Below are 25091 nucleotides of genomic sequence, written 5' to 3'. Positions count from 1 at the left end.
TAATACCCTAACCTGGGTCTGTTCGTGGTTTCTTGAGTTGCAAGCAAGATCGCTTGCGATCGACTTTAGAGATTCGAATTACAGTATTATACCGCAGACGTCTACGAATTTCACTTTGCCAAGCCAAGAATTGAATAATTAAACTTCAGTATCAAATAATTATTGTCGCAAAAGGTTGTTAAAAAGTTGTTAATCAGTTGTCAAAAAAAGGTAGTCAAAAGCAGTGTCCATGTCGCCCAAGCCATCTCAGAGACCCTCCCAAAACAATGTTAAACGGTATGCTAATCTTCATCCGGTAATTAATCTAAACCTCAGGATAGCGCAGAAGTCCTCTATAACAAACTACGCCGTACAAGACAGTAAGTAAACCCAGAGCGGTGGCTGGCATCAGAAATTCAATGAGAAATTCAATGAACTGTTACAGCACTGTTAGTGTTTGCTAGACATACTTTATAGCAAGATGAAATTACCATAGGAACGCGACTTTCTGGAGTATCGACTTGCTTGTGAGGTTGAGTAGGCGTGACATCGGTGAGCGAGAAAATGTCCTCTTCATTTCCGCTTTCGATACTGGCGTGGTAGCCACTGTCTTCAGCGTCTGCTCTTATTAGTAGAGAAATTATGCTAGTATAGTTCGCTCACCGTCATCACCCTTAGCTCGTAAAGACTTAGAGAGCTGATATGCACGGCGGTCAGACTGTTCTTCATGCCCCTCTCGGTCAGGTTTGGGCGACCGATCAGGCGACAGAACCAGATCAGAAAGGTCGGATGACCCGTCATCCTGCGGCGTCATCAATCTGTGTTCGATGGCAGATTGCTCCGAGGCCGTACCAGCATCTCCGGTGCAATGATCCGCCATTGAAACCGCACTGACCGCGGTGGGTTGGATGACAGGAGCAGTATAAATCGGCACAGTACGGGAAATATACTCTTCATCAACATCATCCATATCAAACAAATTCGTCGTGGGACGATTAGTTTCCTTTTCAACTTCGCTCTTCAAATACTCGAAATTATTCTCAAATTTGTCAGTATTTGTCGATCCCTCAGTGTGCATTCTCTCTGTGTCACGTTTCGCTCGAGTAGTCATGAATTCCTGTACAGCTCGCCGTCGAAGGACCTGTAACTCCAACGAACTTGCGTCCAATCTGGCGGCGTCATCATCTTCAGCTCTCACTAACGGCGCTGCATTCTTGAGAGAATTGAAATCTTTAGCTTTCTGGGAGACAGTTTCGATTATCTTCTGACGCGAGCTGAACTTGTGGGACAAATTTTTTTGCGGTATAGGACGGACGGAATCTTGCCTATTCAGGGACTCTAGAAATTTCTCGCTCAGAGTAGCCGGATGACGTTTTGTTGTTGAACGGCCGATTGTCTTGCGGCCGGAGAGATCGTCGAGTTCGAGAATTTCAATACCTGTAAACACCGTGCCAGTCGCGGCAGCAACGGCAGCAGTAGTAGTACCAGTTGCAGCTGATATTTGGTCGAGACTGACGTGTCTTTGCTGCCTACGCTTTAGCGACCCATATACATGAGATGTGTCATCCGCGGTTGCCTTAGTCGTTCCTTGCCCGTTACTTTTCTTCAAAGAAAGAGCATCGACGTCTTTCTTCGAAAGACTCTTACGAGTCGAGGTTTTAAACGCCTTCGCTCCGTTGCCCGTAAACCTGACGCTTCTCTGGGCATTATTCTTCGTAGAGTCATCGGACTTTTGCTTCGGCCGGACGGCGCGGCGAGGAATTGACGATGACGGAGTGTTTTGATAAGTCTCGTTTTTGTGCATGATGAGGATGGACTCTGACTGCGTATTGATTGATATGGCGGATAGATAGGCGGAACATGCCTGCGTATTGGAGTAGAGTCTGGGGCGGCCCGGTTTTGAATAACTAACCCTGAGTTGCGGTGCTCGGACCAACAATGAAATAATGTTTGTGCACCGGCCCTGCTAACACTAACAAATAGGGCAGGTCACTAAACAAAATACAGTTCAATGCCGCCCAACTCAAAACTTTGACTATGGCGGTTGCCTTTGCTTGGCTTCTTCATCTGCGGCATATCACGGGCAATGTAGAACGGCATTCGGGATACTATTGCCATAACTTTTACCCGGAATATTGTCTATTAGCAAATGAATAGTGGAATGTATGTGATTGTGATTGTGATATATGATAGCATGGAACACGTCACAGTGGAGCAAAATAATAAGCTCTAGACTGTGGCACACCGTGGCTGTTCTATGGCACTGCGGCTTTGTGCGGCGATCTGTACTCGAGACAGTACCCTAATCCAAAATCTCACTCCTTCATCCATTGCTGGGTCTGAAATGACAGAAGAACTAGTATCCTAAATGCGGTCCGATGTCACGTACAAATAGCAACAGCAGACTGACTGTTAGACGAACAGAAGTCCCTTTTTCATGGCACAAGTACTTACTGACTACTTGCGCCGCCTACCCCTGGCGACTGGCGGGACACTGTGCGCACTGGGTTAGGGTCCACTCAAGGGGCCGCGCTTTCTCTCCTTCCACTGGACTCAAGGTTGAGGATAGTTAGCGTTTCTCGTGCAAAACCGGACCAAGCAATTGTCTTTCCGTGTCTATTTTCGGCCAATCAGGACGTGTGTCGGCATCATGTGCGAGTTTATGGCGCCTGCTCCCAATTTATCGATCAGCGGATGTCCAATTGTTCATCGGTTCTTTGCGCTTGGCTCTTTTCCTTGTCCATGATTACCTGGAAGTCAAATGGTTTTGCGGTACTTAACTTCACTGCCACCCTTGTTCACTCTCTCTGCCCACCACACATACTCGTCAAAGCATGTCTGATACCTTCGAGCAAACCCACACCGCCGCCTCCTTTTACAAACAGAAAGGAAAGTTTTGGCCCATCGTCGCCTCTGGTGCAGGGCTCTTCTCCGACGGCTACCTCAACAACGTAAGCCCACAGCTAATCTTCAATATCACCACTTGCTTATAACATTATAGGTCATCGGCTCCGTCAATACCATTCTCAAGATCCTCTACCCTCATGACTACGCCAATTCTCCGGCTACCCGCAATGTCTCATCTATCGCGTTCGTCGGTACAGTCATCGGCCAGCTGTCCTTCGGCTACATCTCCGACCATTACTCTCGGAAGCATGGCATGATTATTGCCACCGTCATCCTCATCATCTTCTCTATCCTCTGCTCCGGTGCGTGGGGCGCCAACGGCTCCATTCCCGGTATGCTAGCCGCGCTCACTGCCTACCGTTTCTTTATCGGCATTGGCATTGGGGGCGAATACCCCGCCGGCTCCGTCGCCTGCGCAGAGGCGTCCAACGACCTCAAGTCCGGTCACCGCAATCGTTACTTTGTGCTCTTTACAAACTTCATGATCGACTTCGGTTTCGTCGTATCGGCCTTCACTCCCCTCGTAATGCTCTGGATTTGCGGCATGAACCATCTCGGTACCGTCTGGCGTGTCTCGCTCGGTCTCGGCGCAATCCCGCCCTTGTCCATCTTCTACCTACGTCTGAAGCTCGAGGAGCCTGAGCAATTCACCAAAAACACTTTGCGCCGCGCTCGCAGCGTGCCATACCTCCTCATCCTTCGCTTCTACTGGTTCCGACTATTCGTTGTCTCCATCATCTGGTTTATATACGACTTTTCGGCGTACTCGTTCGGCCTATACTCCACCACCATCCTCACAGCCATCATCCCTGACAACTCTCTCTACAAGTCATTCGGCTGGAACGTCGTCCTCAACTTGTTCTACCTACCCGGCTCCCTGCTCGGAGCGCTAGCTGCAGACTTCCTGGGCCCGCGCGTCACCCTCACTACCGGCGTTGTTCTCCAAGCCATTGTCGGATACATAATGGCTGGGCTGTACTCACACCTCAAAAACCACATTGCCGCCTTCGTGGTTGTCTACGGCATATTTCAGACCCTCGGCGAGTTTGGCCCAGGCGACTGCATTGGTTTAATCGCATCCAAGACCTGTTCGACGGCAGTGCGAGGGCAGTACTACGGCATCGCGGCCGCGACAGGCAAAATAGGTGCCTTCGTGGGCACATATGTCTTCCCAGTGATCATCAAAAACGCTGGCGGCGAAACTACAGTCAAGGGCCTCCAAGCACCGTTTTGGGTCTCGTCCTCACTCGCGATCTTTTCCGGCATTCTCGCCATAACGCTCCTCCCGAGAATCGGACAGGATGTCATCGCCGCCGAAGATGACAGGTTCAGGGAGTACCTCATGTCGAAGGGCTGGGACGTCACGCAATTGGGCGACGAAGACGCGAGTATTGACGAGTTTGCGTCTCCAGACGTTTCCGCAGAGTATAGAGGATACAAAAAGAAAGTTGATGAGGACGACAAATAGTAACCGCAACATATAGAGAGTTGGTTTCACTTACGGTGTTTGGCTAGTAACTAATGTAGTGCAATTTAAAGTATCATCTATTACCAAGCTTAAATGACTCTATGATTCTTCGTCTCACACTCACTCAATACTTGTACTGCCAAACTTTACCCTCCTCTCCTAACACGCGCGCCAAAAACTCGACCTCACTCCGTTTCCGGCCCTCGGCCAGCCAATCCTCGGCCAACTTCTTCCGCCATCCGTCCAACGAGTTAACTTCTCGCACCGCCTCGACGACTTGTCCTTCAATCAATGCAGACTCCGCCCGCGCAAGAACAGACTCAACATCGGTTCCTTTTGGCTTTCCTTCCTTTTTCCATAATAACTTGGAGAACAGCCATGAGCCGAAAAAGCCCGCGACACCAGCATCAGCCGGCACCAACGACGCCTTGCGTATTTCAGGAGCAAGAAGCTTGAACCGTGCCGCGAGCTGCGCCGGTGTCAGCACGCCGTCGTATGCCGACACAGGGACCGCGGCGACCGCAGCCGCAATCAACGGGTCCTCCCCGCCAATCTCCTTAATTCGTGCAATAATAGGCGCAAGCGGGACAGTGTATGGCGCCTGCAGCGCGTTCGTCAATGATCCCAGCGCGAGCTGCAACTCCGCCGTCTTCTCGGCAGTTTCGAGTTGACTGTCAACCTGAGCCGACAGTGCTGTTACGTCCTCGAACGCGGACTTGAGCTCTTTCAACTTTGACAGCCGCGAGTTGCGTTCATTCTCGACCGTCTCGACCACCTTTTCGGCAAATAACTTGTCCTTCTCCGCGTTTGCAGCCGCAACCTCGTTCCGGAGCCGGGTACTATAAACTTGATTAAACTTCTTCAATTCAGCAATCAACCGCTTCTTGTAGATATCCATAATCCGCTGACGTTCCTCAAAATAACCCTCCCGCCACTTCTCGTCCACAGCCGCAAGCTGCTGCTTGTAATCCTGCTCCTGCTTCTCACTCTGCAGCGCAAAAACTAGTGCCTGCTGATCCAAGTTTTCTCTCAACTCACTCTCGTACTTGGCCCTCAACGTCACAAACTTATTCGACACTTCTCCCAAACTCGCCGCGAGCGCGCCGAGTTCTTCAGGGCCTGCAGAACCGGCCTTGGTCAACGCTGTGAAGAGACCGTTGATAGACGTGACCACGTTCTCGAGCGACGGGTCAATCGTGCCATCGAACACAAATTTAGGGAGCTTTGGGAGCACGGTTTCCTTAATCACTAACGGTTCCTGTTTCGCTGGCTCGGGAGCCGGCGACACAACTGCCGAGGCGGGGACAGGTGTGGCCGCCGCAGGAACAATGTCCTTCTGCGTCTCAACCTTCTGCTCACCAATATCCTTCGGAACAGCAGAAACATGAGGCCCAGTACTGGGTCCCTTATACTCGTCCCCGACCATCTTCCACGTCGCCCCACCGCGATGCACAGTCACCCTCGGCTTGTCATCCTCCAAAGGCTTTCTCCCCGCATTAGGGAACCGTCGCTGAAACTCACGCTCTTCGATGATCATGACAATTCGCTCCCCGAAAGGGATGTACTCCGTGTAAAAATCGTGGAAATTGTCATTCCGGAGCGCAAACCAGACTCCACCGCCGTAAACAATTGCGCCAAGAACACTCATGCTGAGAAGGAATTTGGGAAACGCATACCTCTTCTTTGGTTCTGGAGAAGGCCGCGGCGGCGGACTTCCACTGCTCGCGGAGCTGGATAAATTGGGTGTTGATGGCGTCGCGGGAGTCGGGTTCTCGATCGGCGCAGTCGGGCTCGAGGATCCCGGCACTGAAGTCGGCGGCACATTCGTAACATTCAACCGTGCAACCTATTCATTGTCAGTAACTGCCATCTCGTCTTGTTAAGATAATTGAAATCAGTGTATGCTGAACTTACCGAAGAATGAAGAAGCCGCGACGCGACCACTTGCCGTTGCTGCGAAACAACTCGTGCACTCGTGATCCGCAGCATCTTATTTCTTATCGCGGTCTTCCCGGACAATTAACTATCTTATAGTCTCAGCTAAGTGTCTAAACTCTTCGTTGCTGACACCGTCGTTGTACGTGATAAATAATAAACTATCGCGACTGTTTGGTGGACTAGCACTTCTTTGACAGCTCCGTGATCCGCTCTTCGATTTGGTGTTGCGGAGAAAAGAACCAATTGCATGGCCTCCTGGAACCCTAACCTCGTAGAGTGGCTCACGCACACCTCGTTTCGTCGTCACTACCCGTTGGCGCTATATGCAAGTGTTGAAAACATTGTAAGAGTATTAAAGATATGCACCCAGTACCTGTATTGAGATTGCAAAATATCTATAAGATTTGTCCCTATATTACATTCAAAATCCAAGTAACCCCAGTTATTATGACAATCGTGTGAGTTTCAAAGGATCAATCCTTGGAACAACCATTACATCCCACGCCGACGAAGAAGACGAAGTGAAACACGCCTAGCCAAGCTACAAATGACCCAATACTCCATGTGCACAAAAAAAAGAAAACTACAACAATATCGTGATCATATCATAAATGCTGTAAATAGGTGTAAATCGTAACGAGAGATTTATATTTGATGCCAGAAACTAATAACAGTTAGCACAAAGAGTAAAACGACTTGTCTCGGAGGAGGGTGAACACGTACTCTGGCACCATAAGAATGTACCGTTCCATAGCTTCTCTAAATCTGTTCTTATACTGTCTCGGGGTGACGACTGTTGGCACTTTGCCTCCGCCACCTACCAATCCGCGTTCTTTGACCCAACTTTCAAGCTTCTTGTCCCACGTAAATGTTCGTAGACAGTCTTAAATCAACGTTAGATGAGTGCAAACATCGTCTGCGAGGAGCACATACCAATAATTCCAACGACAAGCTGATGTCGCTCAGGGTCAATCGCTATAACCAACGAATAATCCATAACGTTCATCTTCGCTAAGAAAAGTGTGTCATTCCACAACGACGCCCGTAGAATCTTCTTTGAATATTCACGGACAAATAAAGGAGACTCAAATATATCTGCGGAATTTAGCACTAGTTGACGAGAGCGTTTCACCAGAATGAGACTTACATTCAACCATATTCTCATCTAACAAGACCTCGTTCGCCTTACCGGTCTGCTCCACGTGTCGATTCCGCATTGACCCCTTCAAATCGAATATCCTGGACAGCTTTCGATCATAAAACAGATTCTCCATTACAATGATATCCATCTTCATAGACTTGTTCGTAATCGGGTTTCGCACCTGGACTTGATAAAATCCCATAATTTTCGCAATCACAGAGGGAAGATCGTGAAAGAACACCTGTGCCATATACTGGAAATACGACGGAGCAAAGTTGATAAACGCGTCGAGCTCAGATGGCGAAAGCTGCTTCACGACCAACCGATCATCCAATGTCTTCAAGAACGCTGATCCTGATTTACCGCCAGTCGAATCCCACTTCACACATCGTGACAATGACTGAATGTAACTCTCTTCACAGCCACATAAAGTCCGGAAAGCGTCGAAGAGCTCCGCATAAAAGATCTTACACGACAGCTTGGCGGAACCTTCCTGGAACTGATACTTTAAATGCGTACCAGTCTCTTTCAACAGCCAGCGACGAAGATCTTCAGGGCTTTTAGAATTACCGCCCTCAGGGAGAGTTGCAGGCGTTGCCGGCGGCTCGCTTTCAGATCTGTGACGTGCGTAGAATTGTTTATTCGGTTGAGAGGTCGTCACTGGCTTCACTTCATCATCGGAAGAGCTCATCTCATCGTACGCCTGAGCATCAGCCTTGCGAATCTGGTGCAGCTTCTCAAGATAGTCTGAAGAAGAGAGACAAAACGCAATCAAAGACGACGGCTCATCTTCACGAACAATAACATCCGAATCCATGAAGATATGTTCCGAAGGCTGCAGCGGATAGTCAAGCGGCTTCCATCCACTAGCAGATCTATCTGCCCAAAAATTGGAAAGCATTGTCATTAGCGAAAGCTTTTCTGGTCCAGGAGGCAGCTCTTGATGGAAGGTATGGTCACCAACGGGAGTCGGTTGAGGCTGGCTCTGTTGCCCTTGCGTGGACGGCCGAAGGCGTTGCTGTGTCTGCACTTCAGGTGGAGTAGCCTGCTGTTGCAGATCTCGCTCTTCTGAGGACCGCTCCTGATTCTGGTCCTGTCTAGGTGGCGGTTCAACGGACTGCGCCATGGAAGATTCCTGAGTAACGTTCTTCGATTCACCACCTGACCCTTGACTAGACTCGTGATCCAGCTCAAAATAGCTGGGAGTTGTAGGTGACTTGATGGTTCCGGCGGGTGACATCACTGCCGTATTGGCCTCATTACCAGAATCGAGACTTGGCTGCGACGAATGACCTCGTAGGCCGGACACTGCAACTTCTGAACCATCTCCAGCTGTAGTCATCGAACTGCTTGGTTGTACCTCAGCACTGGTCTCATCTTTTCCAGACGACAGTGGATCGCGTTTCCTGGCATCAATCGAGCGTCGGTTCCGCCGATGCTTGCCCCGTCGGCCTATTGTTCCAGAGTCTGATAAGATATCATCCTCCGATTGTGCAAATTCTTCGGGTCCAGACTCGTCGTCATCCTCTTCAACGACAGCGTCTTCGATGGTTCTGTAAACTTCGACGATTGGTTTCGACGTTCCCACAGCACGTAATCTTCCAGCTGCCAACTTCTTTCGTTCACGAGCACGTTCTTTCTCAAATTCACGAGACAGCTGATCAAAATGACGCGCAAGAGAGATAACTTTGCTATGACCGACACCTCCACTGGAAGTAGACTGTACATGACCATCACTTCCCCCACCACGACTGAGCTGTAACTGACGAGCAAGCTCGCGTGTAGTTCCTTGCGTGAATCGATGCTTAAATGGTGGTGGCAGCACGATACGGTCCGGATGATACTTGCGTCGCATTGCAGTCATTCTCGCTGGTGCGGCATTAACTGTCGCAGATGAATCTGCACTCGGAGTCAATGTTTCCGTACTAGTTGTCGACACATTCGTCGATGTAGCCGATAGTGGAGCCATGGCAGACACATCGCTATTATCTGTCGGGGTCCGCGTAAGAGATATTTTAGCCTCTTCATTATCAGATGCTTCCAAGCCTGTCTTATTGTTATTCGTCGATTCCGGTTTATGAACCGACTCGGTTATCGAAGGTTCACCTGTTTGGTCAGACTCTACACTTGCCAAATTTGAGGGGAGAGCTTCCTTGGATAAGGATCCGGGTATACTTCGTCTCTTGGCTAATATTCCATCAATCGTGTCAGGCTTCGTGATCGTAGACAGTCCAGGTGACGGAAATCCCGATGGAGCATACTCCGGTGAACCAAGATACTCCGAAGGTGTCATGCCAGAGCTCGGAAGCGGTGTAGAATCTAGGCTCGTCTCATCGCGTTCCGACAAAACCGGCATTAACTCCACAGCAGAACTTAAATCGGTAGCCGCTAAATCCGCATTAGAGTCATCATTAACGAGCGACACTGTCGACGTATCCCTTTCTAAGAACATTTTCTTTAACTGCATAGCGGTAAGCCGAGCAATATCCTTCTCTGACGGAAAGAAACTTCGATCAAAATCGGCGAACTCGAGGTCCCACTGGACGACTCGTTCCTGCAGTGACCTGACGACAGCGTTAAGCGGCAAAAATGCCCGATACGAAGACTTCACGTAGATTGTTTGCAGCATGTCAAGAAGATCTTGACGTTCCCTGGTTGCTCGATCTCGTAATAACTCAACTCTAGCCTTGCAATCTTCAGTGCGGTCGGATGATGAGAAATCGTCAATGCGAACCGAATCTAGACGCGCGACAACGGAATCGAAAAACTTGTTAATGCGCTCCTCGATAGCGCCGTATTCCTCGGCACGCAGCCTTACATCAATTTGGGGCTTCCAAAGTAAACGCGTCCGTGGGGACGCAATCTCCAAAAGTTCGATTGGCGCATATTCAAATTTGACGGCCAGTCCACGCAACCCAAAGACTCGCACATGATCCTTGTGTATATCATGCGGGCAAACATCGGCTCGTAGGGATAATGGTGATGACCAAAATGATAGCTCAAGATACTTCCCAAAGGAATACTTCCAAGTATTCTCCGACATTGGAAGCGCCGGGAGGGTTGTGCTACATACATTGCAGTGTGACCACATCAAGATTGTGTTCTCCATTCCCGGAATCCGACATGGTAGTGATGCGACACGAACGGTAATCCTACCATTTCCATGTACATACGATCGATAATGCTGAGCCAGAGTATAGGAACATCCATCTGAGCATCTTTGGTCCACATTATCACAGATCCCTTCGATAAATTGACCTAATGTGCAGTCACCATCACGATAGTACTCAATGGACACCAACTCCGGTCCGGTACAAGGCGCCGTAGTAACTTCACACACAAGGGAGTAGAGGATGGTGATATGTTGGTAGGCAAAAGGATCGAATAAGTACCGCGTTGCTTGTGAGAGATATGCCTCCCATTGCCTCTTTTGAATTAGCGAGACATACTCCAGTTTATCATGCTCGAGCTCCAGAATCGCACGCCGGACTTGTTGAACGACTTTCTTGCCACCTCCGGGAAGGCGGGTAAACATATCAAGCTTTACAAGTTCCAGAACTGCCTGCTCTGCACCAGAAATCGTGGCATTATTGTCAGAAGTACTTTTCTCAATTAGACTGTCTATACCAGACTCAGTGGTTCGCGATTCTGATTATACCGTCACTAGTTAGAAGGGTAGACGACAGCTGCGAGCAGTTCAAATTAACGTACCTGAAACCTCACCCGACAGTGCCAGTTCATTCTCTGTGTTCTCATCTTTCTCATCCATTTCCTCCACTTCTCTCTTCTCGAATTCTTCAGTATCCTTCAGTAACGCCTGTAATCGTCGCTCAACCTGGCGGGCCTTCCATAATAAATACGGCTGCGGAATCTGAACAAATGGCGACGTAGAGACAATTCTTGAACTGTGGAGCTGAACCAATGAATCGTAGTACCCTGATCCATCGGCGTCTTCCTCATCTTCCTTATCCTCCAGCAGAGGACCAGATCCTTGAATCAGCAATCTCTTTTTGGGTCTCTGGGAATAGTACATAGACGCCGCCGGTGCCGGCATGAACACAAATTCGTCACGCATTAGGCAAGTTTCCAGCTTGAGATTGTAAACCACGTAAATCATAAACTTCGTAATGATTTTGATCTGACGCAATATTTCCATATCTCCGCCACGGAGTACAATCGTGCTAGCCAACTGAGGCGGACATCCTGACATAAAAATGAACGTCTTCTTTCTCATGTCATCTAGGACATAGGTTTTGACCGAGAAGTGCTCGCACATGCCAACTCGGGGTGGTGACATGGGGACCTTGCCATCATCCTTATCTTTCTTAAAAGTCTTCGCGGACGTCACAATTTCAGCCTGTGTTGAGCGTGCAACAGCCCTTATGACATTAGGATTGACATTGTATGCCACTGCAATATTTTTCCTCTGGAGCAGTTGCAGAGCATAGCCCGACACTCCGCGTTCTGTCAGTAAAACTTGGGGCCGGAGCGCGGCTATACCATCCACAAGTTCTTGAAGTTCGTCCTTCTCTTTCGCCATGACCGGTTCCAGTGACATGAAGTGCACTGGCTCGGTGTCTATAGAGAAGAGTTTACCTGTTGAATTCGATGACCCATTGACGGTGGATAGATTGCCATCAGTACTATCCGCACCTGCAGCAGTCAAATTGGCAGTGCTTGTTGGTGCCAGATTGGGACGTTTTTTCTCATTCGAGTCCTCATTCTTACGGTACTCCAGCGGAAAAGCAAGCAGCATAACCTTCGGCGACGTAATCTCTCTTAGCATAGACTTGAGTGCAAGATTTTTTGTAAAAACAACTCCGGATAAGTATACTGTATCGTCCGGTGTGGCGCCTGGTATTCGCTTGATCTTAACGAAGTTTCTGACATCGATTTCATCACCTGCTCTTATATCCGGAACTAGATCATCTGTTGCTTGCAACAATATCGGAAGCAATGCTCGTTCCCATTGCTCTACCGTAGCAGGACCCGTAAGATGAAGTTCTTGAAGTAATTGCCTTAAAAGGCGTCGTACGTGACTTAGTGACGCGGCATTGAGCTCAACTGCCGGAGCACGCGGTCCGCGCATAGACGATGATCGGTTCAGTCCGCTCTTGTTACTACGCTGACCAGACCCATTGTTATCACCATTCGTGCCAACCATGGAAAGGACCTCCATAGCCGTAGGTGACTGTACATTTGATGCCTTGGAGACCGACATGGATGATGCCGCCGATGATACTGTTGATGCGGTTCCGGATGAAACTGATCGATGTAGGTGAATCGGGACATTGCGCTGTGCGGTTGGCCGATCTAGAAAATGCCGGACAGCAGACGGCTTGTCCTTGATGGTTGGAGTATGCGATGACACTGGAGACGCCATTGTCGCCTATAATCGCAGACACATACAACTTCGGCAGCTCCAAATGTCACATTCACTAACCGGCTATTCGCCCTTTACAAACACCAAGTACCGGTTAGGGAGCAAATATTGACGTCGATCTTATAATATCGCACAATAAGTAGAAATTGTGAATTCTGCTAACGAAATATTGACGAACTAACTTCGTTGAGGAAGCTCCCATTGTTGGGACCATCTCAATATAAAGGGCTCTCGAACCTAACGGAGATCCTGCCCTAACTGTGCAAAGTGCTACGTTTGCGAAGTAAGTACATCCCATACTAGATGCTTTGCACCAGCTATTACCATTTGAATAATGCAACTGACGAAAACACATCAAACACGCTTAATATAGGTAAATACATCGCTGCTAACAATCAACGACATACAGTAATAATAGTAGCCTCAGCATGCTTTCATATATACACATCGACCTACCAAATCCGTCTAGATGTACTTTATATACAACATATGCAATCCATAAACGCCACTTATAATTAATTATGCACAAAACTTATTTAATGCCAACTCATGTAGACACTTAGCAAGTCGTCGCTGCACGCTTTTGGTCCTGCAGAGCCAACATGAATTTGGCTTTCAGAGCAACCAAGTCTGCAGCCGCTTTAGCGTCCTCAATGCTATCATGACCTTCCTGCTTCAAAGTAAATGCCTCAGGTGCCCCTACTGAACTAGGCGCAGCACTATCAGAGTCGGCTACACTGCTTTTGCTAACAACTTCCGCTATCGCTGACTGGACAACAGCGGCTGACCTGGAACAGACCTGAATGTCACGCTGTAGCCATGACGAAGCAAGGGACTTCAAACTCCTTTTATAACCACGGGACACTAGTTCAGGATTATCGAGCGGAAATAATATAGATGTATCAATTACTTTTTGGTGGAATAACCTCATTGCAGCGAGATCATTTTCCAAGCCGTGACCGATAAGAATGGTTTCCGAGCCTATATAATTTTCCAAAACTGTCTTCATTGCTGCATCAAAAGTTGGAATACCAGGTTCGTCGACAGATGTGACACCAGAATACTGTGTATTAAGATCGATCACGTCGCCGATTGGTTTAACTAAACTGTCATATAAAACTTTGTTCGATGGGAACTCCAAAATTGTAAGTCGAATCAGTTCAGTTCCCAGAGTCGTGTATCCCATTTCACAATCTAGAGCAACCGCTGCCGGAAACTTATCTCCGCTTGCTGCTATTCTGTACGGGATCATCGCTGCTAATCTTGGATAATGCGTGATTCGGAATACGTGCTTTGGAGAAGTTCTGCAGCCGGCCGTCATACCTTCCATTTCGCCGCAGCAGCTAAATTTTTTGTCTGAACCCTTCACCCGATAAGGCTTGCCCCAGTGATGAACACATTCGGCTTGACCATCTGCTCCAACCATGAAATAACGGGTGCATCTGTCGCAGATTTCATATCCACTTGCGGCTGCAGCTCTAGCTTCATCGATATGCTTTTCGCTAGGCAATGAAGTCATATACTTGTTTTCCTCGAGCTGCCATTCTTTATGTACAAATTGTGGAAGATACTCCAAGATTCTCTCAGTTGGTACCTCGTTTGCCTCGTTTGCCACTTTCGCTGGCTGTTTTCCTCTCTTACCCAGACTAATAATATGTTGCTTCATTGTGTTCGCGTATGTTAAGGACGTGGTCCTGCTCGCAATCTCAAGTTCTTTTGCACTCGCCGCATTATTTGGTGTCATACTTAGTCTATTGTCACGCAATGCCTTCGCCAGCGCAGTTGCCAGTTGCAATCGTTGCGAGTGTAGTGCAGGCGGATGTGGCTTGACCGGTAATATATATACCACTGACGAATCCTTTGCTCCATCTTCAGACGCTGTCAAACTTGATGTCGCGACTGTCGACTTTGTCGGTTTTGCAGGTAGTGATACTTGTTGTCGAGCCCTCTTCAAGGGTGTTGTCGGAAGAGTGCTTGATTCGGTAGCAGGCACATCTCGCTTCGCCGTTTCTCTGAATGCTAAGGAATTGTTCTTGCTTTTAACGGATTGGATTGTTGATGATCTGCTAGAATCGCTTTCTTTCCCAGTATTTACACAACAGCTGGCTGCGCTGGCAATGTTGGCGAGCTGTTGCTTCCTTACAGGTCGTTCAACGGGCCGCTGAAACTGGTGCTGCTGTCCATGACTGAACAGACAGTGCGGGAGTCGACAAAGTGGCAACACCGGACATGGTGTATGTGCGTATAGAGCACTGGAGCTGCGAAACATAATTCTATGTGCCTGGCCACGAGTCCGAACGTTTTTAGTCCGTAGAGTCTGTCTAGGTGTAATCTTTTGCTTCAGGATCATATAAGTGCGCTATCGGCTAAACGAGGCACAGATGTCAAACTGAATGTGCATATGAACCGTGGAGATCAGAAACGCACCTTGCTGCCCATTAGTAGTAGTGCGGCGCTTCGCACGTTGTACTTCTCCCAACCACAAGTTGGATGTGCGAGCCTCCACCTCCCTCTCTCCCGGCTCTCCTGACCCCTCACTCCCACGGTGTAGTAGGGAAGCGGACCAAGCTGGCCATACGAGATCGGGCCCCAGTGGTCGTGAAGCTTAGGAAAGATTAGATGCAGGGTTACCTGGGCGAGGTATACGAAGAAAGGAAAAGAAAAGGGCAGCAGGAAGCAGCATTAATCCACGATAACTTAGTCGAAATAAGGATCGCTCGAGCTGCAAAATTACACTCTCTTATGTAAGCTGTACCATACCACAGCATATTCGCCCACACGTGCAGACTTGGTCTTATATCATAACTAGCGATTTTCGAGCGTGGGTAGATTGGTTGTCACCTGCCAGTCCAATGCCCGCCTGTTCACTTCGGGATTATCAAACTCGTTTTGAGTTTAAATAGTGCATTTACCCGGCATTCATGAGAACGTTGCTGGTTAGGGGTTCCTAGGGGACTTTAACGTCGAACTGGTATGATATGGTAACTATAAGTGATCTTGGTGGCTCCCCTTCGAATCAGGTGGGCTTTCCGCCCTATAGACTCGGTCTGCGTGTATCAAAATTACTACAAAGAATCAAGTACACTATACATATATACAAGACAATAGCCAATTCAAAAGACCAACAACAAGCACATGCCGAGTATGCAGTTGCCCAAAATCGTCATCAGCAGCCATACAATAAACAGTTCATAAATTTAGTATTCGTCATCACTACTGCTACTACTTTCGACTTCGGTCAAATCCTCGCGATTCGGAATATGGAAAACTGGACCAGCAGTAATACGCCACATCTCAGTCCATCTATTGCCACACTCCACCCTGGCGCCTTTCTGTATGGTTCGCAGCAATTGCGGCGTTGTGAAGACGTCTATTAACTGTTTCGCTAGGTCGTCGGAAGTATTGAATATCAGACCGTTGCGATTAGGTACCACTAACTCGGATAATCTAATCTTGTTAGCATATAATAATCAGAATTGCTTAATAAGTTGGCCTACGCTGGGAAATCGCGTGCGATAACAGGAACACCGCATCCAAACATATCCACGACCTTCATAGGTAAATCCCACCCCGACGTGGACAAATGCAGCGATACCCCAATATCCGCGGCACCAATAACGATGGGGTACTCCTCCGCGGGAAGCCATGCTGTTCGCAATTGAACATTACTCCACGACCTCCTCGAAACTTCACTGAGAAATTGCTCTTGGAGGGGGCCCTGGCCGGTTACCACTGTAAGAATCTTAGGAAGTGGCTTCTCCGGTGTTGAACTACTGTCGTACTGTGACAATGCGTCCAGAAGGACTGTGAGATCTTCATCAGGTGTGTAAGACGTGGATGTAATGACAACCTTATCCGTTGCCGGGTTAAATCCAGAGAATATTGTGCTGGTTGCAAACAGATTTGCTTTCGCTTCCGCTGACAATGGCTGGAACTGAATAGCAGGGCGGTCCGGTAACGGAATAATACGGAATGCGCTTAATCGCGTTAGTAGCTTTTATATGGTTGCATAGGATCGACTTACTTGATCTTGAAGTCACGCACTAAAACTTCAGCCATGACTTTTGTGACGCAAAGATGCGCAAACGCGTATCTGCAGAACCAGTGCTCGTACCACTTGCTAATTCGTACTAAAATGTTCTTCTCTGATGCTAGTTTTAGTGCTAAAACCGTGTAACCAAAGTTGTGCCAGTCAATGATATATCTCGTCCGTCGAGACATGAAGGTAGTGAAAAAATAGCAGACGAACATTGTCGGCAATGACGGAGGATTCTAAGGCAGTAATTAATAATGCGTCTTCAATCACGCAGTGTGTCTACCGTACCTGTACCAAGAGATACTCAGCATTCTTCAGTGATCGAAGAATTTGGTACAGTTGCTTTGTGAGATACACGAGCTTAATCGCCGCCACAACAATGAACGGGAGACCCCTCGGTAGGCTCAATTTTTCAGCAGGCTTGATCTCATGTATTTTAACGTCCGGATTCTCGGTAATTGACTGTAGCGGGGCAGTATCTGTCAAGAACCACATATCAGCCTTGGCCGGTGATCCCAACAAACTGGCCGATCTGATCCGAGTTAAAACATGCATACCTGTATATCCCACAAAGTCTACCAAAAATCCTGTTTCGACTAAACTGAGAACATGATACTGCATCCGCGGTGACCGTCCTATGTCCCCCAGCACCAGCACAATGGCACGCTTTCGCGGGTGAATTGTTGGGTCCCGTGGTAATAACCAGTACAACATCGCGGGAATCAAGAAATATGTCCCCAGGCATATCGCCACTGTCGTACTAATTGCCATTCGTCGTTTGGATGTCAGTTTGCAGCAATCGAAGCCAGGTTCGCTGCGATATCGGTTGACGTTTATGAAGTCAGCGATGATTTCTGGGGAAAGAGGGAAGTTGGGCCAGATATATAAGTTAAACTTTAACGGTTTACCTAGATGGTGTTAGGAAGAACAACGCGCTAAACTTGTTCCGGTTACACGTGCTCCTGCTGCTCGGTCTTTCCCAGAGCATATGGATTCGTCGGCACCGGTGATCGTTTTTGCGGATTAATTTGTTTACTCTGTACAATTGTTGTTTGGGATCTTTCTAGTTGTATCTTTGGTTACCCTAAGTCCACTGAACTGATCGAGCAGGTTCGGAAGGGCTTTATCAGTCGAAGCTCTTTTTTGCCGCAGTAACCTTGCCGGTTGGTCCCGAGGTAGGCCGCTGTTGCAACTGTTGAAACGACCGGTAATTAGTGAGTTGCTTGATTTGAACTCATCCGGGTAGTTTGGAGATTGTCTAACGACTCTTTAGTTTAGATCAAGATGTCGGAGTCGCACAAACATTATCACGGTGTGCATGAGCACACTGGCAATTCGAGTTCATCAACGATACGACTAAGGCCGTCTCCGCTGATAACTTCTACAGCTACGTTTCCGTCATCGACGGCATCTACGAAGAGCGAGGTGACCGAACCGTCGCTGTCATTAATCAGACAGCCAGTATTGTTAGTGCAGACGATGCTTGCGCATTCGGACACACGGAGCATATTCCTGTTTTTGGTGCTCAATTTCACGTTTATGCTTGTTCAGTTTATATACTCGCTATTATCTCATTCTTTGGGGTTACTATCTGATAGTATACACATGCTATTGGATTGCGTGGCGTTATTAGTCGGGCTATTAGCGAGTGTGATGGCCAAATGGCCCCCATCGGCTAGTTTCCCATATGGTCTAGGTAAGGTTGAGTCACTGTCTGGATTCATTAATGGGATACTGCTTGTTGGAATATCAGCAGGAATCGTGGTTGAGGCAGTTGAACGGATATGGAGACCGGTTGTGATTGAGAGGGTTACGGAGTTATTGGTGGTTAGTTTTTTAGGTCTGATTGTCAATTTGGTTGGAATAGTCGCGTTTAATCACGGACATGTCGGGCATGGTGCGTATTTGATCAATATTGGTTATATGCATTTGACTAAAGGTGGATTCAGGGCATTCGCATTCACACTCACATTCGCATTCGCACTCTCACTCGAACTCTTCTTCCCATTCTCGTTCTACATCCCACTCGCATTTGCATGAAAGCCACGACCAACATGACAGTCAAGGTAGCAGGACGATTGACGATCCTTTCTCGACGCCTTCCATGGGCGAGAAACCGATCATTCCGCCATCATCTACATTTTCCTGCGCCGACGACCATGAGACCGAGAAAGACAAAGCCCGACAAACGCACAACGAGAACATGCACGGCTTATTCTTGCATATCTTGGCTGACACTCTGGGATCTGTCGGCGTAATCGTGTCGACAGCGCTTACTTCTTATTTTGGCTGGCCTGGATTTGACCCTTTGGCGTCTTTGTTCATTTCGATTCTAATCTTCATGTCTGCCGTACCGTTAGTTATATCGTCGGCAAATTCACTTCTCCTATCACTTACCTCAGAACAGGAGTATGTTCTGAGAGACGCGCTGAACGACGTGGCTACGGTCCCTGGCGTAGTCGGTTATTCCCTGCCGCGGTTCTGGCCTACGGGTGACGGAACGTCGGGCGCGGTCCGAGGAATTATTCACGTCCAGGTTTCTGGCGAGGCGGATGCGGCAGTAGTTCGACAGAAGGTGGAGGCGCGGTTATGCGGTGCGTTAAAGGGTGCTACAGACTTGTTCATCCAGGTTGATCGTGCGTCGGCTGTGAAGCACTAATAGCATATCATGGTGTTTTTGTGTCAGTGTATTTATTTTATTTATTGTCAAAAGTTTGTTACGCATGGGAAATTTTGTATTACCTTGGTAGTAATTTAAGTTGTCAATTATAAAATGTATTAACTATATGCTTACTACTACTCAAATAGGTATCCTGACGCCACGTCGACAACTGTCATATGATTATAAAGTTCTCGTCTATTATGAAACAAGGGTTGCGTACAAAAACCCTTTGAGCAGCTGACCAAAAAGGGTCGTGAGTCAGACAGATACATAGTCTTGGATGTCTGAGATCACAAATCGGGCACGGAATCTCCGAACGCACGGTAAATTATAGGAAACACTTCGAGCTTTGTGCCCCGTGCGTCTCGTATTCGGGCTGCCGTGCCGGTTCATTTTCGTCATCAATACGGGAGATAGTCTGACTATCATAGCATAGTGCAAGTAGATACAATAATAGCGAGAATGTAAGTAACTAAGCAGGCTAAGTATCCTGTGATTCTCACTCGATGCTATTATGTATAGTCTGCACAATGACGCGAACCCATCATCGGCTCAATAAACTAAGGGGCCGTGATGGAAATTACGTACGTTAGATGTTGGTATTGCCAGGACCATGTGCACTGCGTAGACGTGGGCACAGCTCATCGGCACATGCGTAGGAAAATTACACGTGAAAGTGACCGGGCGGGCTTTGTCTGGTATCATCTGTCCCAGCGCGGTGGCTTTGACAAAAATAAGGGTTGCCGGTGCGCAATATGTTCTGTTCCTTGCACGCGAACCACTCAGATTAATAAACCATCCATACGCCCTCAAATATAGACCTCCGCCTAACTCAGGGCGAGTCGTTACAGTCTGGTCCCTGAGTCTGCGTGTTATTATTTATAAGTCGGCTTCGAAGCGACAATCACCAGTACTTCAGAACCTTGCATTCTGTTTTCATTCCTATTGTGGTTTTCCGTTACAATGCCTCTTAAGCGCATTCTCGTCGCCCGACATTCTACGCGACTCGACACGAAGGATCTATCCTGGAGGGACTCCTCGCCTACTCCATATGACTCGCCACTTTCGCAGTCTGGTATTCTCGAAGCTGCTGCTTTGGGACGTGCCATCGGGACTGAAATAGCTGCGTCTGTGGACTCCTCCATTGACACCCTCGATACAGCAGCATCTATAGGTCCACGACCCATACCAAAACCGGCCGCGCGAGATTTGAGCCCGGCATCGCGAATTTCGGACGCATCACTTTCGTCTTCCGTGGGTACTGACGCGTCATCAGCATTGACCATCGGTTCGTCCGTCGCCTCGGCGTCACACTTCGCGTTCTCCTCTTCAGCCCCGCTCACTGTCTATATCCACACGTCGCCATTCTTGCGCTGTGCTATGACTGCACATTACATTGCCCAACAGCTGATTTCTATGGCTCCATTATCGTCCTCGTCGGCGTCGTCGACGATAAATCTCAAAATCCGAGTCGACTCATTCCTAGGAGAGTGGCTTACTCCCGACTATTTCGCAAGCATATCACCACCGCCAGAAGATGGACACTCGTTCCTTGCCACGTCTTCTATGTCGTGGCTACTCTCAAACGGTTCAGGCAACATTATCGACCTCACGTGGCCGCTCAACGCTTTTGGACGATCAGGCGAGTACGGCGAAAGGTGGAAAACGATGTATACTCGATTTTCGAGCGGTATCAGCAATCTCGTCGCGGGCTACGCCGGTCCTGCCACCGGTGACTCGGTCGTCATACTTGTAACTCACGGTGCTGGGTGTAACGCTCTTGTTGGAGCGTTGTCGGGCAAACCTATACTAGTGGACTTCGGCCTTGCTAGCTTATCAGTTGCTGTCCCACGGCGACAGACCGAAGGCAAGGACGAATACACCTCAGTCTATGGCTATGGAGGCGAGAAGCGTAATAGGTCGGGTTACGGCCTTTTATTCGACGAAGATATCAGCAACTGCACGAATTCGTCCATGGGCATGTGGGATCTGACAAGGATTGCAGATGTTAGTCATCTTGGACTACTCCGCGGCATAGTAGAAGACGAACCGCGGACGAACATGCCTAATTTTGAATTGCGGACGTCGCCGCCACCGATGGTCTCGGAGTATATATAACCATATTAATTTGTGTGCATTTTGTTTATTATTTGCGTGCGTGCATTGGGTTGGTCGATCAAAAGAATATCAATGAAAAGCAGAGCTTGATGTTTTTAATAGCAGAACATTATCGACATTGTAATTTACTGAATTGTATGGGGTTGTACACGTATCAGGGAACTGGATCTTGTTTTTAGGTGTTTGTTTGAAATTGCGGGTGTATATTGTATATCTGCAACGGCTTGTCTATGTATGGCATAGGGGCGGAAATAATGAGTTTGTCGTTTTATATATTTTCCGAGTTGCGTTGTTTGATGGCAGCGATCACAATCATTAATGGCATTGCTTCATGGTCTTGCTTCATGGTCACGTCAGTCCGTAGCGTTCCATGACAACGCTAAGGATGCCGTCTGGTACTATGTCGCTTTTGTAACTTTACTACCAAATCTGAATAGCAATACACTAAGTACCAAATAATATATGCAAGACATGAATGCGAAATATCCAACACACAAAACCAACACGTTAAGCGCAATCGAACACCGTATAATATTACTCAAAAACATGCGAACTGCACTCATCATGTGCATCTTTATAGTATCTTTATCTTCATTTTCATGACAATGTAAACGTCAAATGCCACACATATCATACAAACGCAGAAAAGCAAGATAACGATTTCTACTAGATGCTTTTCGGTTCGTTTCCGCTGGCTTTCTAATTCCGTGACTGTCTGTTGCCATAACTGTTCGTAATGCTGCCTTTGTTGTTCGTATTGTTGTTTCTATAGCCGTTAGTCCGATGTCGAAATTCCATATTAGAAAACTTACGAAAACGTATAGCTGAGATGTGACTGTCGCGTTCAAGCCATCCAACATATCTGTGATCTTCAAGTTCTGCCGCCGTTCGACCTTCGAAAATGCGTCCCGTAGCATGCGACTCTGTTCCTCTATATATTGTAACGATAACGTCGCATTGGCTTCTAGCAATGTTAGACGTTTCATGATCGTCTTGTAAACGGACTCCTGAGTAGTAGGATTGCTCGGCGTAGATGAGAGCGATGATGAAGATGAGGAGGTTGTTGATATGCTTGTCGTCGACGTAGACGTTAGAGACGTCGTTGCACGTGGGGATGACGGGCCGGGATCCGCGTGGGTATCCTCCTTCTCTGTGGAGTCGTGTTCAGAGCTCGAAGAAATTGATGGCTGCGTATCCTGCCCAATCACCGATGACGCTTCTGTCGATGTTCTTTCCGCAGACGTCATTGTCGTACTAGTGGAGCGTGCCTGTTCAGGTCGCGAGATTGCCCCATTCGACTCCTCTGGGCTTGAGGTGTTAGACGGCATAATTCGCGCCGGAACAATAACTGGCTTCATACGTCTAGGGTCTGCATTCTCGTCACCGTAATACTCAAATATTCCAAGTGGAGCATCCAAAACAGAGTCTGATACTTGCAGAAAGTACTTGCGGATGTATAAATCCGGCAAACAAGGACAAAACGGCAATTCCATTAACACAAAGCCTATATCGATATCCGGGTTTATCTCACCCACAACTGGCGCGACCTGCATAACTTCACCCGATACCGCTGCATCCTCAGACGAGGGTGATTCGACAAGGACGGACCCTTCTTTGGTCTGCATTTGTTCGGCGTAGACCTCTGACGCAACAGCTTCGGCGACGACATCTTCGCGCTCGTCCTCCTCCCCGCGATTCAGCTTCTCTTGGTACCAATACTCCTCCATCATGGTCGTTCCATGAACCCTAACCAGCGACAGAGGGCAATAAAACTCTTGGCCCCAGTGACTCAAAAACTCGATCCTCAAAAACCGTGCCCAAATAAGGGAATTCCGTACTAAGAAAGGTTGAATCTCCCGCACATTTCGCGCTTCGAATTCGCCCACGACTGTCCATCCTGAAGCCTTCACAGGATATCGAATTGACACCGACACCCGGAACTTGCGAACCATGGACGAGAAAAATTCATAATTGGCGAGGACGACTGTATCGATCTGGATATCTTCGCAAAGTTCGATTATGACAAACTTATTACTTACTGAGCACGGATTCAGCATATACGTGTCCTTATTTTCAAACAGTATTGCGCTGGCCCCTCGCATCTCCGGATTCGTCTTGAGAATCCCTGCCGCACATGCTGTAGACGCGTAATTAGATCTTTCTCCGCTTGTTTTCCCAGCATCCTTTAAACGTCCTCGAGCTTCTTCTGACAATGGTGACTTTTCCGGTTCGGCAGCCATTATCGACGCTGCCGCTTCGTCTGCGGTATCCTGCGTCTGACTAAACAGAGGAAGATCTACCTCCATGTCATCGCCTATCGTGTCGAGAGGCTGCTCGGGCGAAGATCTCCGTGCAGCTGACGCCAAATCCGCACGGCGTTTATTTATATCTTCTGACGAAAGCCCTGCGTTTGCGAAATTTTGTGATTTCCATTCGTCAAACGATAGGAAGGAGGACGGATCCAAGTAACTGTCTGCGTCGGTGTCATCGGGTTTGATGGTCCGCTCTGGCTTAGTCGCATCTGGAGGTACCTCGGTTGTAGACAATTGTGTCGACAGGCTCGCAGACGACGAAGTTGTTTCTGACCCTCCGCGGCCCACTTGTGATGATGACGAATATGATTTGTATTGAGAGGTAGGAGGCCCTCGCTCGTGTATGTAAGACGCAGACGAGTCACTCCTCTCAGAAGCGGGAGAAACTTCTAGAGTTGTACTAGCCGTCCCACCAATCGCGGTCGACGTCGCAAGGATTGTTTCCGTTGCCGACACAAGCGTTCGTGAGCATTCGGGATACGTGAAGTGATTAGACGTGGTATAGGCGCATATCGATGCATCCGACGACAAACGGTGGCCAGCAATTAGAGGAAGAGCTGCAACTATCGCCAGACTCCGTATAAGAATTACCAGCGCTCGGTGCATACGACCCGGGGGCCGGAGGGACAAAACTATACAATGACCCTCCATACACTGTCTAGAAGTCGAGGCGCATGAGCTATGAAACATTCGCATTAGCCATTGACAAAACAAACGGCGTAGTCATCCAACAAAAAGAATTCTAAAATGCCACGTTTCCTAGCCTCAATGGCTGCCTATTAAAATATCTCTATGCAAATACCCACAGCCATGCTTTCGATAACACTGAAGACGAGTGTGCTTCTATATCAAATATACCCATATTGCTGGCAATCATCATTGGGACATTGGAAACACGGCTCAGAGCCGATGAAACGGAATTTAGACGAATTCTCTCGACAATCTATATAACAGACGCCATGGTACTGAAAATGTAGCATTTTAATACGTACCTCTTATATATTCTTGTGAAAATAGCTGAGTTCCTGGGTTACATATAAGCTGCGAGTGAACCGACGGAGGCTGGTTTGGACGATTGTCGACGTGGATGCATTTGTCTACAAGTGATAGAGTTACAAACACAATTTGTGTACAATCACGTTTAGCA

General features: G+C 48.0%; 9 protein-coding genes across 9 annotated transcripts; 3 read left to right on the top strand and 6 right to left on the bottom strand.

Annotated features, from left to right (window-relative positions):
- Positions 1–103: 103 nt before the first annotated feature.
- V1508DRAFT_407922 (uncharacterized protein) lies at positions 104–1839 on the bottom strand. Its single transcript, XM_066938942.1, has 3 exons — positions 643–1839; positions 471–598; positions 104–415 (listed from the first exon to the last, which is right to left on the bottom strand). The coding sequence occupies exons 1-3, from the start codon at positions 1781–1783 to the stop codon at positions 305–307; spliced, it is 1380 nt and encodes a 459-aa protein (XP_066799112.1). The 5' UTR covers positions 1784–1839; the 3' UTR covers positions 104–304.
- Positions 1840–2331: 492 nt separating this feature from the next.
- V1508DRAFT_407920 (major facilitator superfamily domain-containing protein) lies at positions 2332–4465 on the top strand. The gene is made up of 2 exons (XM_066938941.1): positions 2332–2930; positions 2981–4465. The coding sequence occupies exons 1-2, from the start codon at positions 2814–2816 to the stop codon at positions 4352–4354; spliced, it is 1491 nt and encodes a 496-aa protein (XP_066799111.1). The 5' UTR covers positions 2332–2813; the 3' UTR covers positions 4355–4465.
- On the bottom strand, positions 4409–6472 carry V1508DRAFT_407918 (mitochondrial inner membrane protein Mitofilin). The gene is made up of 2 exons (XM_066938940.1): positions 6269–6472; positions 4409–6200 (listed from the first exon to the last, which is right to left on the bottom strand). The coding sequence occupies exons 1-2, from the start codon at positions 6341–6343 to the stop codon at positions 4479–4481; spliced, it is 1797 nt and encodes a 598-aa protein (XP_066799110.1). The 5' UTR covers positions 6344–6472; the 3' UTR covers positions 4409–4478.
- An 81-nt stretch (positions 6473–6553) lies between these two features.
- V1508DRAFT_407917 (uncharacterized protein) lies at positions 6554–13068 on the bottom strand. The gene is made up of 4 exons (XM_066938939.1): positions 11145–13068; positions 7440–11081; positions 7226–7387; positions 6554–7175 (listed from the first exon to the last, which is right to left on the bottom strand). Exons 1-4 carry the CDS (start codon positions 12814–12816, stop codon positions 6967–6969), a joined length of 5685 nt encoding a protein of 1894 aa, XP_066799109.1. The 5' UTR covers positions 12817–13068; the 3' UTR covers positions 6554–6966.
- A 307-nt stretch (positions 13069–13375) lies between these two features.
- V1508DRAFT_401478 (uncharacterized protein) lies at positions 13376–15085 on the bottom strand (the record flags this gene model as incomplete). The annotated part of the gene is made up of 1 exon (XM_066938421.1): positions 13376–15085. The coding sequence occupies one exon, from the start codon at positions 15083–15085 to the stop codon at positions 13376–13378; it is 1710 nt and encodes a 569-aa protein (XP_066799108.1).
- A 725-nt stretch (positions 15086–15810) lies between these two features.
- Positions 15811–17699, bottom strand: V1508DRAFT_407910 (uncharacterized protein). The gene is made up of 5 exons (XM_066938938.1): positions 17410–17699; positions 17141–17331; positions 16841–17088; positions 16314–16793; positions 15811–16263 (listed from the first exon to the last, which is right to left on the bottom strand). The coding sequence occupies exons 1-5, from the start codon at positions 17621–17623 to the stop codon at positions 16014–16016; spliced, it is 1383 nt and encodes a 460-aa protein (XP_066799107.1). The 5' UTR covers positions 17624–17699; the 3' UTR covers positions 15811–16013.
- A 143-nt stretch (positions 17700–17842) lies between these two features.
- V1508DRAFT_407905 (cation efflux protein) lies at positions 17843–19720 on the top strand. The gene is made up of 3 exons (XM_066938937.1): positions 17843–18066; positions 18126–18749; positions 18802–19720. Exons 2-3 carry the CDS (start codon positions 18137–18139, stop codon positions 19509–19511), a joined length of 1323 nt encoding a protein of 440 aa, XP_066799106.1. The 5' UTR covers positions 17843–18066; positions 18126–18136; the 3' UTR covers positions 19512–19720.
- Positions 19721–20215: 495 nt separating this feature from the next.
- Positions 20216–22088, top strand: V1508DRAFT_407902 (uncharacterized protein). The gene has a single exon (XM_066938936.1). The coding sequence runs from the start codon at positions 20478–20480 to the stop codon at positions 21630–21632; it is 1155 nt and encodes a 384-aa protein (XP_066799105.1). The 5' UTR covers positions 20216–20477; the 3' UTR covers positions 21633–22088.
- V1508DRAFT_407901 (UNC-like C-terminal-domain-containing protein) lies at positions 21960–25050 on the bottom strand. The gene is made up of 3 exons (XM_066938935.1): positions 24937–25050; positions 22445–24623; positions 21960–22398 (listed from the first exon to the last, which is right to left on the bottom strand). Exons 2-3 carry the CDS (start codon positions 24593–24595, stop codon positions 22207–22209), a joined length of 2343 nt encoding a protein of 780 aa, XP_066799104.1. The 5' UTR covers positions 24596–24623; positions 24937–25050; the 3' UTR covers positions 21960–22206.
- Positions 25051–25091: the final 41 nt, after the last annotated feature.

Source organism: Lipomyces doorenjongii, assembly GCF_038497915.1.
Source record: "Lipomyces doorenjongii strain NRRL Y-27504 unplaced genomic scaffold V1508scaffold_1, whole genome shotgun sequence".
In the NCBI taxonomy this organism is placed as follows: Eukaryota; Fungi; Ascomycota; class Lipomycetes; order Lipomycetales; family Lipomycetaceae; genus Lipomyces; species Lipomyces doorenjongii.
Note: the sequence above shows the minus strand (reverse complement) of the source record. Positions and strands in the feature narration are given on the sequence as shown.

Coding starts and splice junctions, on each gene's coding strand:
- V1508DRAFT_407918 (XM_066938940.1), bottom strand. CDS start 6,343: ATGCTGCGGATCACGAGTGCACGAGTTGTTTCGCAGCAACGGCAAGTG. Junction 6,201..6,268: donor CGCGGCTTCTTCATTCTTCG/GTAAGTTCAGCA, acceptor GACAATGAATAG/GTTGCACGGTTGAATGTTAC.
- V1508DRAFT_407917 (XM_066938939.1), bottom strand. CDS start 12,816: ATGGCGTCTCCAGTGTCATCGCATACTCCAACCATCAAGGACAAGCCG. Junction 11,082..11,144: donor ACTGTCGGGTGAGGTTTCAG/GTACGTTAATTT, acceptor CGGTATAATCAG/AATCGCGAACCACTGAGTCT. Junction 7,176..7,225: donor GCTTGTCGTTGGAATTATTG/GTATGTGCTCCT, acceptor CGTTGATTTAAG/ACTGTCTACGAACATTTACG.
- V1508DRAFT_407902 (XM_066938936.1), top strand. CDS start 20,478: ATGCCTCTTAAGCGCATTCTCGTCGCCCGACATTCTACGCGACTCGAC.
- V1508DRAFT_407922 (XM_066938942.1), bottom strand. CDS start 1,783: ATGCACAAAAACGAGACTTATCAAAACACTCCGTCATCGTCAATTCCT. Junction 599..642: donor ACGAGCTAAGGGTGATGACG/GTGAGCGAACTA, acceptor TAATAAGAGCAG/ACGCTGAAGACAGTGGCTAC. Junction 416..470: donor CAGAAAGTCGCGTTCCTATG/GTAATTTCATCT, acceptor GTGCTGTAACAG/TTCATTGAATTTCTCATTGA.
- V1508DRAFT_407901 (XM_066938935.1), bottom strand. CDS start 24,595: ATGGAGGGTCATTGTATAGTTTTGTCCCTCCGGCCCCCGGGTCGTATG. Junction 22,399..22,444: donor CATCTCAGCTATACGTTTTC/GTAAGTTTTCTA, acceptor TAACGGCTATAG/AAACAACAATACGAACAACA.
- V1508DRAFT_407910 (XM_066938938.1), bottom strand. CDS start 17,623: ATGGCAATTAGTACGACAGTGGCGATATGCCTGGGGACATATTTCTTG. Junction 17,332..17,409: donor AGACTTTGTGGGATATACAG/GTATGCATGTTT, acceptor GGTTCTTGACAG/ATACTGCCCCGCTACAGTCA. Junction 16,794..16,840: donor GTGCGTGACTTCAAGATCAA/GTAAGTCGATCC, acceptor AACGCGATTAAG/CGCATTCCGTATTATTCCGT.
- V1508DRAFT_407905 (XM_066938937.1), top strand. CDS start 18,137: ATGTCGGAGTCGCACAAACATTATCACGGTGTGCATGAGCACACTGGC. Junction 18,750..18,801: donor TCACGGACATGTCGGGCATG/GTGCGTATTTGA, acceptor AGGTGGATTCAG/GGCATTCGCATTCACACTCA.
- V1508DRAFT_407920 (XM_066938941.1), top strand. CDS start 2,814: ATGTCTGATACCTTCGAGCAAACCCACACCGCCGCCTCCTTTTACAAA. Junction 2,931..2,980: donor CCGACGGCTACCTCAACAAC/GTAAGCCCACAG, acceptor ATAACATTATAG/GTCATCGGCTCCGTCAATAC.